The sequence below is a fragment of the Dermacentor silvarum genome, chromosome 9, assembly GCF_013339745.2.
Source record: "Dermacentor silvarum isolate Dsil-2018 chromosome 9, BIME_Dsil_1.4, whole genome shotgun sequence".
Lineage (NCBI taxonomy): Eukaryota > Metazoa > Arthropoda > Arachnida > Ixodida > Ixodidae > Dermacentor > Dermacentor silvarum.
In genome coordinates this window covers 99,034,040-99,052,799 of record NC_051162.1, presented here as the reverse complement: position 1 = coordinate 99,052,799, position 18,760 = coordinate 99,034,040, and the positions used below count along the sequence as shown (strand labels likewise).

At 46.4% G+C, this 18,760-nt stretch overlaps 1 protein-coding gene across 1 annotated transcript in view; it reads left to right on the top strand.

Moving 5' to 3' along the window:
• Nucleotides 1-11,324, top strand: part of LOC119463428 (uncharacterized) — a 52,168-nt gene extending 40,844 nt beyond the window's left edge. The window contains exons 5-7 of the mRNA XM_049656014.1: nt 3,694-3,776; nt 9,720-9,828; nt 11,200-11,324. Of these exons, the coding sequence (XP_049511971.1) occupies nt 3,694-3,776; nt 9,720-9,828; nt 11,200-11,269 (262 nt within the window). The 3' untranslated portion in view covers nt 11,270-11,324. The remainder of the gene's footprint in view (nt 1-3,693; nt 3,777-9,719; nt 9,829-11,199) is intronic.
• The last annotated feature ends 7,436 nt before the right edge of the window (nt 11,325-18,760 follow it).

The following is an 18,760-nucleotide window of genomic DNA, read 5'->3' as shown; positions in this document are numbered from 1 at the left end:
AGGTCTCCCAGCTCCCTCGTCACGCCGAGCGCAAGAAGGCGCCGCTCACCCAGCCCCGCCTCCCGGCAAAACTGAATCCATCGACCTGCGGAGGTGAGGTCGCTGACGTTGCGAACGATGAAGATCCTCCACTATGACGACCGCGATATGACGCGGTCGTCATAGTGTCATAGTGTCATAGCGTCATAGTGTCTTGCGTGTCTGACGATCACGTCACGTTGCCACCCAAGAGCAGCGTGCTTACCGTTGTCCGATGCTACATGGAGGACGACACCGAAGGAATTGCTGAGGCAAACATCACCCTGTTTCTTGAGCGGGATGTTTATCCATTGCCACACATCCACGAAGCATTGGATCGTCTACAACATGCAGGTTTTTATACGTTGGGCCTTAAATTCGGGTATTGGCAAATCTAAGTTGATGAGCAGGATCGTGAAAAAACAGCGTTTGTGGCACCTGACGGGCTTTATGAGTTCAACGTTCTCCCCTTCGGTCTCTGTTCCGCACCTGCCACCTTTCAGCGGATGATGGATGTCGTGCTTGCTGAACTAAAATGGCAAACCTGCCTCGTATAATTGGATGGCGTCGTCGTGTTCTGGAGCAAGTTTGACGAACATCTCACACGACTCGAGAGCGTCCTCGCTGCGATCCATACTGCCGATCTCACCATCAAGCCTGAAAAATGCTACTTTGGGTTCTAAGAGGTCAAGTTTCTTGGCCATGTAGTTTGTGCTAAAGGCGTCAGACCAGACCCCGACAAGTTAGCTGCCGTCGCCGAGTTTTCACCACCAACAGACAAGAAGGCTGTCCAATGCTTCCTTGGTTGGTGCGAAAAATATAGGCTCTTCGGCGAGGCATTCTTGAGAATTGCTGAGCCTCTGACAGTGCTTACACGCAACGACGTGCCTTTCATTTGGGCGGACGAGCAGCAGCAGTCGTTCGATGAATTGCGCCAGCGTTTACAAGCTTCCCCAATACTGGCTCATTTCGACGAAGACGCTGACACAGAAATTCATACTGATGCCAGCAATTTGGGTCTCGGCGCAGTTCTTGTGCAGCGGCAAGATGGTGCGGAACGCACCATTGCTTATGCAAGTCGTAGTCTCACCAAGGCCGAGAAAAACTACTCAACTATTGAAAACCAATATTTAGCGGTTGCATGGGCAGTGAGTAAATTCAGACCCTAGTTCCACGGTAGACCCTTTAAGGCTGTCAGCGATCACCACGCCCACTGCTGGCTTGCCAACCTTAAGGATCCTTCAGGCAGACTTGCCCGTTGGAGTCTACGCTTACAAGAGTACGACATTACCGTTGTCTACCGATCTAGAAGCAAGCACAGCGACGCTGACTGGTTGTCACGTGCACCACTCCCTACGATATCATCGGACCCTGACCATGACTTGCCATTTGTCGGCGTAGTCGACGCCGTAAAGATGGTTGAGCACCAGTGCGCTTACCCGGAGCTGCTGCCACTGATCGAGCACCTTCAATGAGTTCAAGGTGTTTTACTTCGCTCGCTCGTGCGTGGCTTTCATGCTAATGTGTGCATAACAACGTTCTTTACAGAAAAAACTGCGGAAGTGGTCTAAATACGTACCTCCTTGTCGTGCCGTTGGCGCTCTGCCAAGACATTTTGCAAGCTCGCCATGATGAGCCATGCGCTAGACACCTGGGATTCGCTAACACATTAGCGGGGATACGACAGAAGTATTACTGGCCCCGGCTATTTTGTTCTGTGCAATGGTACGTGAAGACCTGCCGCGATTGTCAGCGGCGCAAGAAACCGCCCGTTAAACCGGCTGGCTTTCTTCCCCCTGTGGACCCTCCTCAAGCACCATTGCAACAGATAGAAAGGGATATGCCTGGGCCATTCCCAGTGACCTCTTCCCATAAGAGAGTCGTCACTACCAGCTACTTAACCCGGTACGCCGAAACCGAAGCTATTCGCAAGCAAACTCGTATAAAGTGGCTAAGTTCTTTGTCCGCCATGTCGTCCGACGACATGGTGCACTGTCTGTTCTCATCACCGAATGCGGTAGTACATATACAGCTGAACAGAAGCAGGACGTTGTCCAGCTGACGCATAGCTCTCACCGCAAGAGCACTGCGCATCATCATCAAACAAATAGATTAACGGAGCGACTCAACAGAACGCTGGCTGATATGCTTTCCATGTATATCGACGTGCAGCACAATACATGGGCCCAGATTTTGCCATATGTGACATTCGCCTATAACACTGCTGTAAAGGAGACCACGCAGTTTACGCCGTTTGAACTTGTATACGGGCGCCGCGTCACGTTAACACTTGACGACATCCTATCTGTGGCTGATAATAGCCCGACCAACGAACACGTCGAAGAGTTCATTCAAAAAGCTGAAGCAGCACGCCAGCTTGCTCGGCATCGTATCCTGAGCCAGCAGCATACCGACACCCTTCGATACAACCACGGTCGACGCGACGTCTATTACAATGCCGGTGACTACGTGTGGGTCTAGACGCCCACCGTCGCCGTGGACTCTCGGAAAAGTTGCTCCGCCGGTATTTTCGTCCCTACGGAGTTACACGCCGCCTCAGGGACGTAACCTACGTAGTCGCCCCCTGCAGTTGTGACCCTCGTTCATTCCGTCGTCATCCTCGCGCTGAAGTTGTTCGTGTAGTGCGCATGAAACCATACTACGCACGTACGTGAACGCCCAGATGCACCTCAGGATCTACATTTCTTGTCGTCACTGAAAGAACTTTTTGATGCGGCCGAGACGGTCGCTTATCGAATGGGTGGCAGGGGACACAATGATGTGGTGCGTCCGCAGCGCGGGACGGCATGCGCAAAGGTCGGCGCCATGAAAGACGATGAAGCGCGTAAGCTGCACGCTCTTCTTCTGGCCCGCCATTAAAGTGAAGCGTCTATCTACGTTACATTATCTGCTCATTTTCGCAAATCACAAAAGACGTGAACAACGTCGCCTTTCACTATGCATAATTAAGCGACCACACGGGCACGTTTCTCTGCTGGCGGATGTGGTAAAGAGGAGACTTTTGGACGTTATTTTCCTTTATATTACTTTTATTGTTTGAGGTTTTTGTTAGGCCGGAAATTTCTTCGTCATATTACTTTGTGTGGAGATGCTACCGCGGCTTTTTCCGTGGGTATTTGTTTCTTTTTTGTTATGATACCTGAAGATAGTCTTGCAGCGTTGCTCCACAAGTAAAGTCTTCATTATGTGTAAATATTTAGGGACACAGCTTTGGTAAATTTTTTTATTATTACAGTAATTGTTTTTGTGTTCTTGCTACAAATTTATTGTATAGTCGCCCTCACATAATACTCCTATGTGGAGCCTGTGAGGTATTTTTAAATAAATAAATAAATAAATTCTGGTTACAGTGGTACGATAATGCGTCTTTCCCTTCGTTACTAGTTGTATGGCAGAGTTGGCGTCCCAAAAGCAAATAGAATGAGTTGGGCAGATTCACGATAGTGCAACGAACACCTCTACAGAGACTATTATCTGAAATTTCGTACGCCTATGTTTATTCGCAAGAGAACATTATTTGATTCATCAGCATTTGCCCATGGAATGCTCTTTTTTGTCTCATTGGTGGCACACTGCTCATCACGTTTTTGCCGGTGTGCACTGTGGATCGATTGAAGGGTTTATTATGAAAAGTCTTTTTTTTCCGTTGAACAGGGACAAAGACAATGCAGATAAACCAACAGCTGGGCTAATCGATTACATTAATCCTAATGGCTTACATCGCCTTGGTGTATCCGGTAAGCACATCAATAATTTTCATTGTAGCTTCATAAGCAGAGAAACGATGGCTTTTTCTGCGCTATTACGAATACGGAAACTTATTCCATAGATCGGCCCCTATCATGCGCCTTTCGGTTTCAGAATATGGGTAGCTATTTGTGCAAATCAAACGTGTTGGATAAATTTTCTACAGGACAGCGATCACTGTACTGCGTTTACTAACAACATATATTATTTTGAAAGGAGGGTCACTATAACAAACATAAAAAGACCTATTTTGTCTCGTATACCACCAATATTTGTCATTGTGCACCAATAATAAGCATGTTTGGGTATTGGGAAAATGGGACTGGAAATCATCTAGTTAAATTTTGAATGATAATTAGTATTAGGTAGATCATGTATCGCATATGGCAGTGCAAGGTCATGCGTAATGTGTGTTGCAGAGGGATATCTGAAACACTGAATGCCTACCAAGGGATGGTAAATGCAGTGAAAGAAGACAGAGTATATGAGGACGGTAGGAAATATGTAGACATATGATGATGATGGCGACAAAAATTAGCTTATTTAACGTTGACTCCAAGGTCAAGTATGTGGATAAGTAAGTGGGGAGGCATATTCAAAGCTGTGTTACAAGCGGTGCGTCCTTGGCGAAAGCCAATTCATAATTAATTATTAATTAATTATGGGGTTTTACGTGCCAAACCCACGATTTTATTATGAGGCACGCCGTAGTGGGGCACTCCTGAATAATTTCGACACCCAGGGAATATTTAACGTGCCCCCAATGCGCGGAACACGGGCATTCTTGCATTTCGCCCCATCAACACGCGGCCACCACGGCAAAAATTTGATCCCGCGACCTCGTGCTTAGTAGCGTAACCCCATAGACGCTAAACCACCGCAGTGGGTAATTCATAATGACCGTCACAGTCCACAGTCTCTGTCCCCTGCCTAATCTGTGCCTCATAGAACGACACGCGCACCGCCCTCCTGTGGTGGTTTCGGTGCTGACCATAGCGCTGCCACCCGAAAACGAATGGGCTGCGTTCTGCCGTGTGGCTATGCTATAGTCCAGGCAACTGTGCGACTCTGCTGGCACTGTTCGGTCAAGTTGGTTTTAGAAGGACCACGTTCCTGGCAATATATTGGTGTTAAATGGGAACAAAGCACAGTCTCCACCGAGCGGTTACCAGTACTGCCACCAACACCTGAGCATGTCCGGTGTGAAAACAAAGCCAGAGTAGGGCTTTTGCCGCTGCACTGGGCCCGACGAGGCAAAACCATTATGAAGTGGATCTCAGTCAGGAGTAACACTCAAATAGAGATCATGCTTGTGTCAGTTGACTCTATCTAAATGCATACATCTAGTGAAGGATTGCTCCCTGCTTTGAAGAGCAAATATAGTAATAAAGGAAATGATGAGGCTTACGCTTCCTTCTCAAAAGCAAGCGCCGCAAGATAAACCAACTAAGGTGTACCCGGTAGATCGCTACAGATTTCGTTGCGCTGAGAGAAAATAAGTTATTTCCTAAATGTGAAAAAAGGAGTAAGCAAGTGTTACACGTTTGTAAAACATTGACAGTCGCTTTAGCATACGCCAAGTAGGGCGTAGCAACTGTCCGTCCCTTCTTTCCCACCGCTTCCCGAAAAACCCGCTTCCCTTGCCTGGGGGTCATTATCCCTTCATCTTTCTTGGTATCGAGGCAGCTCCCCTACAAAGACGCCGGCACAGCCAGTCGGCAAACCTGTTTTTACTTTTGAATAAAAGTCAGTCGACTCTCCGTTCTAAGCTGTCAAAACGTGCAACACTTGCCTCCGCTAAACCTGACTCACAAAAAGTGGTGACCCAGAACGCTTAGGTTTTTTTTTTCGAACACTAGCCATGACTGATGCTGCTGCTACTCCTGCTGACAGAGACGATGTCACGATTACGTCTCCTGTCATCGCCGAAGAGCATCAACCTTTCCATCTTTTGGCCTAAGAATACACGAGTTTGGTTTATGCACGTAGAGGCGCGTTTTCAACACCGGCACATCACTTCACAGTTAGCAAAGTACCTGCACGTCGTCGCCGCGCTAACCCCAGACATCGCCGATGTCATAGACGACCGACTTGCTGGTTCACCTTCGGCCACAGCATATGACGACCGCAAACGCACGGTCCTGCAGCGCCTCGATCCATCACAACAGAGTAGGCTCCAGCAGCTCCTTTCCGAGGAACTCGGTGACCAACGACCGTCACAACTGCAGCATTCGTTGCGTCAGTTACTTGGTGAGCACTCCGCAAACGAGAGCAAGTTTGCAAATTTGTGTACATTGTTATTCCAACCCCTCCACAGTCCGCACACAGGGTACTAGCGGGTTCCGACAATGTGAGTCTCGATCGGCTAGCTGCACTCGCTGACCGCATCTGCGACTGCCCGTATTCGGCACAGCTATCTATCGCCGTTGCGAGAGTCTCAGAGCAAGGAGACCTACTCTCACGCCTGGAGGATATAGTCTACCGCCTTACTAGTGCACTGGAGAAGCTGACGACCAGCGGCTACGCTATCGACCAACTTCGGCGCCACCATTCTGCTTCACAGCATCGCGGTTCGCCTAGAGACACGTCGCGGCTGTTGTGCTGGTACCACCGTCGCTTTCGCGAACACGCCAGTCACTGCACCCAGCCTTCTTTGTGGACGAGAAATGCACCGGCCAGTTGCTAGCAGCGGCATGCGCCATCGGCTCTCGTGCAAGCCGCCTGTTCTTTGTAGTCGACTGAATCACCGGCACCCACCTCCTCGTCGACATTGGAGCCAAGCTGTCTATCGTTTCCACCACGGTAGGAGATCGCCAACGCCGCAAGTCCACATCCACGATCCACGCAGTGAACAACACAGCCATCGCGTCGTATGGGCTCCGGTCAATGACACTAGACATCGGACTCCGGCGCTTGCATAGACAGGTGTTCGTGATCGCCGACGTCAGCTTTGCCATACTGGGAGCGGACTTACTCAGCCATTTCAACCTTGATGTGAGCGACTAAAGAATAACTTCACATCCTTCGATGTACTTGGCCTGCAGTCCAACCTCACCTCACCTGGTATCTGTACATTTCGGTCGGTCTCAACGCATGACAACACGCTTGCTGAGTACCGGCAACTCACGAAGCCCCGAAACGATACCCACAATGCACACGGTGACGCATAATATCACCACCACCGGCCCCCCTGCCACAGCCCGGCCACGGAAGCTTGCTGGACAGACGTTGGTTGTAGCCCGCCGTGAGTTCTAACGCATGCTTCAGCTCGGCGTTATTCGTTCTTCCTCCAGCAATTGGTATTCACCTCTCCATCTGATTCCAAGACAGGACAGTGGCGACTGGCGGCCTTGGGGTGATTACCGAGCTTTGAATGCCGTCATTATCGCGGATCCCCTTCCCCATTTACATGACTTCGGCGTTCGTCTCGCAGGAACCAAAATTTATAGCAAGATCGATTTGATGACTGCAAACCACCAAATTCCTGTTGAATCCAGCGACATTCCGAAGACATCAATCACTACTCCATTTGGCGTATATGAGTTTGTCCGTATGCCTTACGGATAGAAGAATGCGGCGCAAACTTTTCAAACGTTCATGAACGAGGTTACGCACAGACTGCCGTTCATTTTCGTATATCTTGACGACATTCTCGTTGCAATCCGCACAGACGAAGTGTAGAAAGAGCACCTTCGCCTTCTATTTGAGCGACTAGATGAACACGACCTGGTCCTAAAAACCCAGAAATCGATTTCGGAGTTGAAGCCATGGATGTTCTCGGCCATCGAATTTCACCCGAAGGTATCAAGCCCCTGGAATCGGGGGTGGGGAGGGGGGTAGAGTCTACGGGCAAGGCGTGCTTGTTGGGTAATTTCGAAGAATGTGTGTGATCGCTCCCTCGAGAAATACCGGCTGGGGTTGCAATTCGACCGGCCAACAAGTCCTCGGGCTGTGTTATAGACGGCCTCATTTCCGGAATTTCAAGAGTGAGCCGGCACCCACACGAGCTCAATAGGTCTATCATAATTTTGGGCGCACATTCTCAATATTTGCCACACTTGGGGATGGACGCGTCCGCGCCCAAGTTAAGAATGGCTGTTTTGGAGGCGCTATTACTATGTAATCCACATTCGTTTCGGCGATTGTTAAGGCAATATCAGATTCTTCTGCTTCTTCCGAGGTACGTGGAGAGTCTATGAAGTGGGTGAGTGGGTCGGCTGCTGCATGATAAGCCACAGCTAAAGAACGGTCTGGACCACACGCGGCGTCCACCCAGCGCACATCCTCTAAAGTGTCATATGCGTTATGGAGCGCTTTGGCTCGCGCGACGCTGCGGGATTGGTTGTGTTCTGGGTGCACGTTTTTAGGGAAGAGTTTGATGATACGCGCGGAGAGGTAGGGAGAATAAATCTACAGCATGTGCGGGTAGGCAGATTCCAGGAGAGTCCAGTATATGCCGTCCTGTTTCTCTGCCAGCCAGGCGAAAGTATTGTCCTTGTCGATGTGCCTCTACAAATTCTTGTATAGCGTTGTGCATTCCAAATTTTAAGAGCCTGTCCGTGCTAGTATTCTTTGGTAGGTTGAGCGCTGCTTTGTTAGCCATGCGGATTAGAGCGTTGATTTTATCTTTGTCCGCACTGGGGAGATTCAGGTAAGGAGAGGCGTAGAGAATGCGACTGAGCACAAAGGCATGCAGCACCTTGAGATTGTCTGCTTCGTCTAAACCGGCTCGCGAGTTTTAAACCCTTGTAAGAAGATGGATGACGGAGTAATTTGATTGTATTAGTGCTTTCAGGGTAAGATTTTTTTTTTCGTGTCCTGTAAGTACAGGCCAAGAAGGCGGAATGTGGGTGTTTGTGGTATGGGAGTGTCATTCAGATAAATCACGATGAGGGCGATAGGGACACGCTTCGGCCGGAGGATGAGGAGTGCTGAATTTATGAAAGAGAATTCAAGGCCAATGTTTGCCTCGTGCGTAGCTATAGCTGTGGCTGCTTCTTGAAGTGTCGATTCTATGTCGCCATCCGACCTGTATGTGGTCCAAACCATGATATCATACGCGGAAAGTGTGTCCCAAGTGTGGGACGTGGATACTATTTGCGGCGTCGGTCATTTCAGGCGAAAGCCTTATATATCTCGTCGTCCAGTCGACCTTCAACGTCCTTGAGCGGAAAACCGTGTCGTCGAAGCGAAATCGTACACGATGACGACTCGGTGTAGTAATTCACTTACTACACCGCCCCGATATCGTGTCTTACCTATATACAAACGTTCACGTAACGATTCTGATGGTGTGCGGGGTCACCGTCGTCATCGTGTTCTATGAATAAGCAAGCAATGCTCACGTAACAATTTTGATGATGCGCGGGTCACCGCCGTCATAGTGTTAATTAAGATCGAGTGAATTCAGGCACTCGAACCCTCGACGTTTGGTGGGAGTCGAACCCACGACATTTGGTGTTAATTCGGGTAAGGTTAATTAAAGAACGTTTAATTAAGGTAAATCCAATTAAGACGCTTGAACTCGCGACCTTTGGTCGGAAGAACAATAAGAAGTAACTAATTCGAATGAGAATGTCAAGTTACTTAATGAATGTATCTTGAGCGCGCACGATTTCGCCTTCACCCTCTTTGGCGTATGCTGAAGTGACTGACAATTTTTTTGTCACGACATAGTGTTGCCAAGGTCACTGCAAGGATAATCGCAAGGTCACTGCGAGGTCACCGCCAGCATGGCCATCTACGGCTTTCGCCTTAAATGTTTCATTGCAAAAAGATTCCAGGAAAAAGGCTCATTGAGACAGAAAGAAAGAAGACAGGACATTCCCGTCTGTCTCTTTCTTTTCTCTTGGAAAACTTTTTGCGTTGTGCACCCAACAAGCTGGCAGAGCATTCGAAAGTATTAGATTGCTCAAGGATGTTTTTAATTGCAGAGGTATCTACGGAAAACTCGTTCTGCAGCACAAACACAAGTGCAGCTGTCATCAGACATAGGCATGAGAGCCACAACTACTGGAGCATAATTCGTGCCCTACTGACAATGTGAGTAATACTAATGCATATTTTTCTACTTGAATTCGCCTAAACCCGAATAGCCAAATGTACAGGGTGTTTGAGCTAACTTTAGCCAAGTCATAAAAATACAAACATAGGCACTACGCGTGTCGTATTGGCGCAGTATTGTTCCGAGCCGTATGAAGCACGTCATATTTTTTTTTTCAATCCGCCAAGCTGGGTAATTGACAAAGATTGTTTAATTAATAGTTGTAGCATTTGTTCAGAAACAACGTATTTTTTCATCTCTGCTAAGATACTGCCCTGATAATTTGTTCCAGCGTTTCTTTAATGTGCGCGAAATTTAAAAAAAAATACCACGTGACTACCTTCTAACGCACCGCGCTTTTAGTGCCCTCAAATGTAAGTTGAATGAATTACCAAAGGCTGCTCCGCGCACAGAGGTCGATTGAACAGGTTGTCGGTGACTGCGATCATGGTTTTTATCTCCGTCATTCATCACACTGTCACCCTGTCCCCCTATGTCATGTTTCTTCATTGGTCCGAAATGAAAAAATGCCTGCGCAGCGTCAAATGCTGTCTCCGGTCCCGTATCGCATTCGCACGTGGCGGCCGCTTTTTCGTCGAATTTGTTTTTCTTAAAACGGTACGCCCATTTTGCCACTTGACGTCCATCGAAGTCACCGACAGCCTGCTCAATCGACCTCTGTGTGCGCAGCAGCCTTTGCTAATTCGTTCAACTTACATTTGAGCGCACTAAAAGCTCGGCGCGTTAGCTGGCAGTTAGGTGGTATTTTTAAAATTTCGCGCACTTTAAAGACACGCTGGAAAAACGTTTTATCAGGGCAGTTATCTTAGCCTAAACTAAATAATCTGATGTTTCTGAACAAGCGCAACAACTTCTGTATTCAGGATTTTTCGCTAGACTTAATAATTAAAAATTTCATTAAGTAACCTTTGTTGGTTACCCAGCTTGGCGAAGTGAAAAAATATTATGACATGCTCCATACAGCCCAGAACAATACTGCGTCAATACCGCGCGCGTAGCGCCTATGTTTGTATTTTTAATACTTGGCTAAAGTTAGCTGAAACACCCTGTATATTTGATGATAACTTCTGCGGTGTAATTATTTTTGCGTCTGCTCATATGAATCATGGCAAAAAAAAACGCATTGCTACCATGCACAGCACCCATATTCGTAAAGTCGCTCAGCAGTTCGTCAAGGTTAACTTCTCGGGATTATTTTTCTAAAGTATCGAAATGCTGGCTGCGTAAAGAGTATTTTGTTTTTTTGCACCGACGGGTAATACAGAAAACTAAATACTGATAAACCTAACAATAATCTCAGCTTGTGTGGCAGATATGTGACACATTTGTTTCATTAATTTGCTCCACAGGTTTGGATCGAAACACTTCATCCTGCTTGATAACCAGGACTGGGAGAACATGAATAAGACCTTCTCGTAAGAACAACTATTTTCGTTTCTTTCTAAAAAATTATTCCAGGGGCAATTTTTAGCAATTATTGCTTTAGTGTATGGCCCAGAAAAAAATTAAGGTTTAGGACAATTTAGGCGCCTGTCTTTCTACATAGAAAGCTGAATGAATGCAGTCACCTCTAAAATTGAATTATATATGCAACAATGGACATTTTGAAACTCTCTACTGTCAGTGTTATCTAGTTTTAGATATGTTCGACAGCAGAAAGTGCAAAGGGAATGAGTTACTGCGTGATTACAAACTACTCAAAATGTTAGTCTTTGAGAAAAAATGTAGAATGAGTAAATGCACCGAATACAACAGGTTCTTTTTTCCTATGCAGAATACTTTATTCCAGAAATATCAGCTGTATTTATGTCCATGCTGTCCTTGTAGCTAGACAACGCGAGTAGACGCCACTTTCCAGCAGGAACAATTTTATACACACACGGTATATCACGTCAGAGGTTAGAGCCCAACTCAGTGGAGTAAGTGGCATTCGACTATACGCCTTGCGAAGGGTTTCGCATAGTCCGCACTTCTGTGCACATTTCACTGCCCTCGCTAGTAGCAACTAATAAACAGAATATCTGCTGAAAGGCAATTAGAGAAAGACAGCATATTTTAAACGACGGCAAGTTGGAAAATACCGACAAAAAAATCTGTAGTATGTTATTTTCGTGTCATACAAGGCGCCTTTTTTCTACTTGCTTGCAATTATTTCAACATTTTCTGCGAAGTTTTAGATATTATTCAAGTCAAAACAATTGTTCAAGCCTTCACGTAGCCCTCATATATCACTGATGGTTGGGGACAATGGGCTACTCATAGTTTAATGCTTGTAAGCAAGCATTTGTCGCCATGGTGAAGACGTTGTGCCTCTTATTAAAATATTCCTAATGACAGTCAATGTCCCACGACTTTGATCAACTAAAGTATTTTCGTGCATCATTCTGCGTTTATCAATCAGGACGAAAACGATTCATCCAAATTAGAACGCCATAATGTAGTAATATACAGATTGTATTGGATATCTCGCTTAAATAACCTTTATGCTTTAATTGAAGAACAATGATATAATGATGGCGCCAACCTGCTGAACTCTTCAGTTTTGGCCGCAATTTGCAAGACGTTGCACGTTTATCAATAAAATGTTAAACACATGAAGTCATCACGCAGAATTAAAATTTATTGAGCACGATGACTCGTTCTAGCCGGCATCGCCCATGTAGCTTCTACATTACTGTCTCCGCGATAGGTTGCCGTTCACACCTACGTTTCATTTCGCCGCAAAAGATGTAGTTGAAGAGCCATTCTCGCGTACCTGCCGTGAAAAGCAGGCCTTTCATTACGCTTGTGTCATGCTCATTGATTTAGTCTACGAAAGCAATATGATGGGCAGCGTGCTAGTCACCAGCCGTACATGACTGCGTCACTGCCGTACAAAAGTGACGCAGTCAAACGTCATGGCATAGTGGGTCTCTATTGCACAGGCGTAGAACATTTCAACAGCTGGTGGACTCTCCTGGGCTAAATCAGTGTTACTACTACTACAAGTGAAAGCATAGTTGCTCTTGACCTTTCTGGTTTAGCAAAACTATTGCATCATCCGGAACTTTTTACTGAGTTAAGAAGTTAAGCGCTATGTATCGGTGCATCTGTTTAACATCACAGCTTCTTTAACATCTACTGCATATAAAATCACGACTTAAGTCTTTCTATTGTAAGGGGCCGAAAAGGTTGTAAAATTCATTTAGGTTCTAACCAAAAAGCCCAGGGTTCTGAAGTGAGTGGTCAACCATTCTATGACAACCACTTGTATATTGCGGTGAAAGAAAAATTACGTTATAGATTTACTCTGTATCTTCACAAAATGACCTTAAGGGATCCATCCCTTTGAAGGCAACATCTTAGTGCATAAATTATCTTGGTTCGTTTTTCAAATTATTCCTTCAGAGTAAATGAGGGCGAAGACAGCAAGCAGCAAGGTTGCTCCTCTTGTTAAAATTAGGAAGTAAAAATAAATTTGCTTGGACCTAAATGCATTCTATACTATGTCTTCAACAAATCATAATCATGGCAGCATAAATTTGTAAAAGTCTTCAATCCTTCATGAAATACCTTACAAGTACACAAGGACAGAAAAAAAGAACATTCAACGGCATGCCTCACCATCTTCTCCCATTAAGTCACCCATAACGATCTTCTGACTGCAATGTCAGCGAGGCAGATGAAGAAAGGTGTGCCACACTTAAAGTAAAAAAAAAAAAACTTCCTTGCGACACTTTCCTATGCAGGGGCCAAGCTTATATGCCGACCAGCTGTCTTCATGTCACTGATGATAGTTAATTCAACAACACCTTTGATCCCGCTCAGCATATGACGACTCTCGATTATTTATGGGTCAAATTGAAAGTGACAGGTTGAGCAGACATGCAAGTCGAGAAAGTGCTCCCAGCGGAAATGCACAAAATTTTAAGTGGAACAAAAATTATCCCCTCTAATCAAGCGGACAATTTTTCTTAAGTTTCACAAAAAATAAAAGAAACAGATGTAACTGTGCAACGAATGCAGTTTATCAAAGCCCAAGCAAATCACTGGCACTCCATAGGTTCTAGGGGTTTATGTCCAAAGAGGTCACACAAAAGCTGTCTCTGGCGCATGTTAAGTTGTGAAGACGTACTCGTCTGAATACTTGTCAGAGGGCTACAACTTGAGGTTATGTCACTACTCAGCCGATACCCAAACTCCCAGCTGGTGAAAAAATTTACACGCCTGCAAAGACACAAATGAACACTCGCTGAGCAACGGTAGACAGTGGCCTTCCAGCGAAGACCAATCTCAAGCATGGCGCCTGAGAACAATTACTCCATCATGAAATGCAAAACATACGTTGTCCGCGACCACACGCTGTGTAACGACGACACCCTATGCCTCTCTGGGACGTTGCGAAAAGGTGCACTGATAGATGAATATGGGTGTGTTACCTGCAGTGCGTGGCCCGTAAGCTGCACCTCTGAGGCAAGTATGTTGGTTCATACCCGTTTCGCTTTCAAAGCGGACGTGGACCCGTAAAGTTTGTGTCTGTGGCTTGGTTAGTGGGGGTCTCAGGCACAGAAATCAGAGGCGCCGAAAGGAAACACCTTTATACACAACGACGTAACTAAGACTAGGCCGACTCCTTACAAGTGCAGCTAGTCCTGTTCTTGCAGTCTACCGCACATGCGAGGTATTGTGATGTGTTTTTTTTTTCATTTGTAGTCTCTGAAATTGTCTTCACGACGGTAGTCATTCACAGTACGGGGTGGTTGCGATACCCGGTCGCGGAGGAGCTTACAGCAATGCGGCGCTGTTTCGATGGTCGAACCGTCCAGGTCGGGCAGCGCATGAGCGGGCCATGAACTACTCTCGCATCAGCCGGAACAGGCCGCACACCAGCAGGAGGAGCAGCAGCATGACCATGCCTTCAGCAGCATGTTTCTATCGCACCCGTTAGCCTAGCTCGCCAAGGAACACCGCGACTCACCACGTCTGGTCTGATAGCACTGGTCCGATCCACCTTGTTTCCCAGGTTCGCCTCTTATCCACCCTAGCTAGCCCAGTAGCGCTAGCTCCACCGTCTAGCGTTCTCAAGCTCACTAGCTTCACGTTCCTAGACCACTCTCAAGCTTGCTCGTGGTCTTCCGCAGGCACACTATTTTATTGTGAAAGCTCAACACGCCCACCGAATTAAAACGGGTGTCACGTCCACTCCATCAAAGTCTCACCACTCTAAAAAAGTATCAGCTTTGGTGCGATTGCAATTAAGGCAATGTGACGAAACAACGTATTCCCACTGCTGAAGCCCGTCGAGTATCATTTCTCTACTGCAGCCGAGGTCCTCGTTCGTGATCTTTCCTGCACATGCTGCGCAATCTCGCGGCGAGCCTGCGAATACCGCGCGAAGTCCACCTCATTTTTCATGACCTTCGAAATGCGTGGGGTGCCAGTGCGTACTAACACTGAGAAATAATTTCTCGCTGCCTACGGACATCCGTGGCAACGCCCTAACGCTTTTGCCTGCTGTGCTTGACGAACCGGTAGTACGCGTGTTTAGTTTCGCCCAGCATCTGATAAACTTTAAATGATTTTTTTCATTGAGGAGCGCCTAACGAGGCTACATATAATACTCACATGGACTGAAATAGGATAATAATACTATTCGCTAGATGTAAGCGTATTGTATTGTTGTAGTCGGTATCCGTCATCAAAACCTGTGGTGTTTTTGCTTTCTGTATTCACAAACAAATCCAGCGTCACTTTCACAGGGTATATGAGCAGTGGAATGATTTGAAAATTGAAAATATTCTGCGTTGTCGAGTAGTCACACCCCATATGGAGGTTACTGCAAGAAGCAAGAGGTACTAAACAATTCCTATTCCAAAAGTATTTCTGCATATTACCATATCGGAGGTTCTCAATCAGCGTAAACAAAAAAATAACACATTATACTCCATCTGTTGTGAATTTTAATGCAAAACTCTACGGACACTCTTTCTGGCTAACGCGTTTGGTGACCTTTTCTGAAAGCGCTAGATTCCAATCATGATTAATAAAACAACAAAGCTTTGGATTCAAGATGAACTTGTGAACACCGGAGACGTTTGCCCCTCGTGAAGAATGTAATGGTTACACAGACGCAGCTCATTTATCACAAAGATTTTGAGTTGTTATGGCAATTCTAACGAATCCTGAAATTTAAAAGTCGATGGCACAAAACAGAAAGTCGTGTCGCTTTGTTGTTTGAGCTGCGGGCAGTGCCTGACATAACAAAAGCCTCCTAAACGCTGAAGAACATTACTTGCGTTGACATCTACACTGACTCTCTGACCAATGTGTAGCAACTCACGGAAGTTTGCAAGAAAGGATGAATTTTCGAACACGTAAAAGATCATCTTGATAGAAGCGATGACGCTGCTTGAAGATCGGCTAAACGTTGCTACCCTTTGCCTGCAGATAGGTGCAACTGTGCCGCTGCACTTCCCACCGTTTCCAGCGCAGACCTTTAGTTGTTGATCAGCCAAGACTGAAGGGTTACCAGGATGCGTTTCTAATCAGCAACGTCATGGTTTCTGTATCATCACGCTATACTGGACGGCTACAAAGAAAGAGATCACTTGCAGCTCGCGTTACATGGCAGCAGCAACGACGTAACTTGTATATCACAGAAGCGCGGCTGCCATTTTTCTTCATGTCTCTCTCAAGAAATATTTATAAGCTTGCAAATATTTGTGCGCTGCCATCGTCACGGCCAAGTTTGCTCGTAATGCTTCCTGTGAAGTTTACTTGTGCCTCTTGTTTTTGACGCGCGACAAAGTATATTGTGGCAGCTGAAAGAGGGATTATGGGCGGTGCTCAAATACGAGCCTACAACATTGAAAGACATGATCATACGTGAACATTCTAAGCAAAATTCGGTAGTTAGTAGGCGAGTAAGACAATATGCTTAGAGTATCGAATAATCCATAGCAAACAATAGAGGAGCCTAAACAATGAATTGCCGATAAATGCGCAGGAAGAACGTGAATACGAACACTACATGCAATGTATGAAACTATGGAAAACAAAAATTCGGAACTAGAATGGCTACTGGTACAGGCTAAGCAGTATTCGAGAAATGTGAGCCCCGATATACAGGGCGTTTTGAAGAGCGAAAATAAGACTGTCTCCTGCAAGAAACATCATGCAGATGTAGGAAACCATTCGTCCATTTTATTCTCCAACTTTTTATTCCTCGTTCTTGCCCTGCAAGTTGGCCTTCGCGCGTTGCCTTCTTGATCCTTTACAACATTTGGCATTCTATCTGCAGCTCTCCTGGTGTGGTATGGTACATTGTTTCCAACGGAGCTTGCCCCAGTCACTCTTCCGAGTACCTAGAAATAGATTGGCTTTGGAGTTGCGGTTTTCTTCACCATAGAGGGGCCGCTGAATGGGCACTGAGGAACGTTAAGGCTGCATGGGAAGGCACTAAAATCGACACAGCTCGAGGACGCCTGATAACGCCGACTGGAATATCCCCGGCAAGGGCTACAGTGCATAGCCAGACTTACCATGCGACGATTGTCATCTTGTCACAATGATCACGGGACATGATCGTCAGCATGGACTTCCTATGCCAACATGGCGCAGTTATCGACTTATCATCTAAGTAGATATCGCTGTCCACAGACCGAGCGTTAGTACATATAATAGGAGTATTAGTTGCCTTGCCTTGAACGTGTTTGAAGATCAAGTCACTCTCCTAGCTTGTCCCAGTGTAATTATTTGCGTCGGAACAGAAGACCGGGAAATCATGGAAAGCATCGTTTAGAGTGAACAACAGCAGCTGCTCGACTGAAAAATGGGCGTCGCAAGGGGAATCATACAATTGCGCGGAAGGAAAGCGTAGGTAATGATGCTAAACTTCAGTCGCTGAATTTAAACACCTGAAAAGTGGCACGAATATGCATGCATGGGAGAAGTTACAGCGGTCAGCAATGCGTTGGTCCCTTCGGATTTAGCCGAACCTGCAACGACGGTACATGTTACGGAACCAGCCTTCGATATTAATCAGAGCCTTCCTAGGTATAAGCAAGAACAGCTCAAAGGTCTCCTCAAGCAATAGAAGAGCCACTTATCGTCATCATCAAGGATTCGACAAACCCCCGTAGCCAAGCATAGTATAATAACCGAAGAATGCGTTCAGCCACTCCGCAAGAGCCTTACCGAGTTTCGACGCGAGAACGTGAAGCTATAAGGTAGAAAGTCAACGAAATGCTGCGTGATTACAACATCCAGCCGAAAGAAGGCCGTAGGCGTCCCCTGTATTCTTGGTAAAAAAAAAGGATACAGCTCAGCGTTTCTGCGTCGATTATCGTCGCCTGAGCAAAATCAAGAAGGCCGTATACTCCTTCCCACGGATATACGACGTCTTAGACCGGCTCTGCAACGCAAAGCATTTTTCGTCGGTGGACCTGAAGACGGGCTACTGGTAAATCAATATCGGCGAGAGGGGTAGAGAAAAGACTGCCTTTATCACGCCAGATGGCCTCTGTGAGTTCAAGGTCATGCCAATTGGTCTTTACTCAACACCTGCAACACTCTAGCCTGTAATGGACTGGGTGTAGAGTTGATTGAAATTGCAAATTTGTTTAGTCTACCTTGATGACGTCATCGTCATTGCCTCAAACTTCGACGATCACGTTAAGCGCCCTGCGACAGTACTAGAGGCCATCAAGTCATGTGGGCTAACACAGAAGCCGCAGAAATGCCGCTTCGCTTACGAAGAACTTCTGTTCCTAGGCCACATCTTCAGAAAGTCCGGAGTCCTTCCTTACGCACAAAAAACAGCTGCCATTGCAAACCTTCCGCACCTAGTCGACACGAAGTCATTGGGCAGGTCTGTTGGTCTGTGTTACTAATATAGGCGCTTTCTCAAGAACGTATATCGCATCGCTGCGC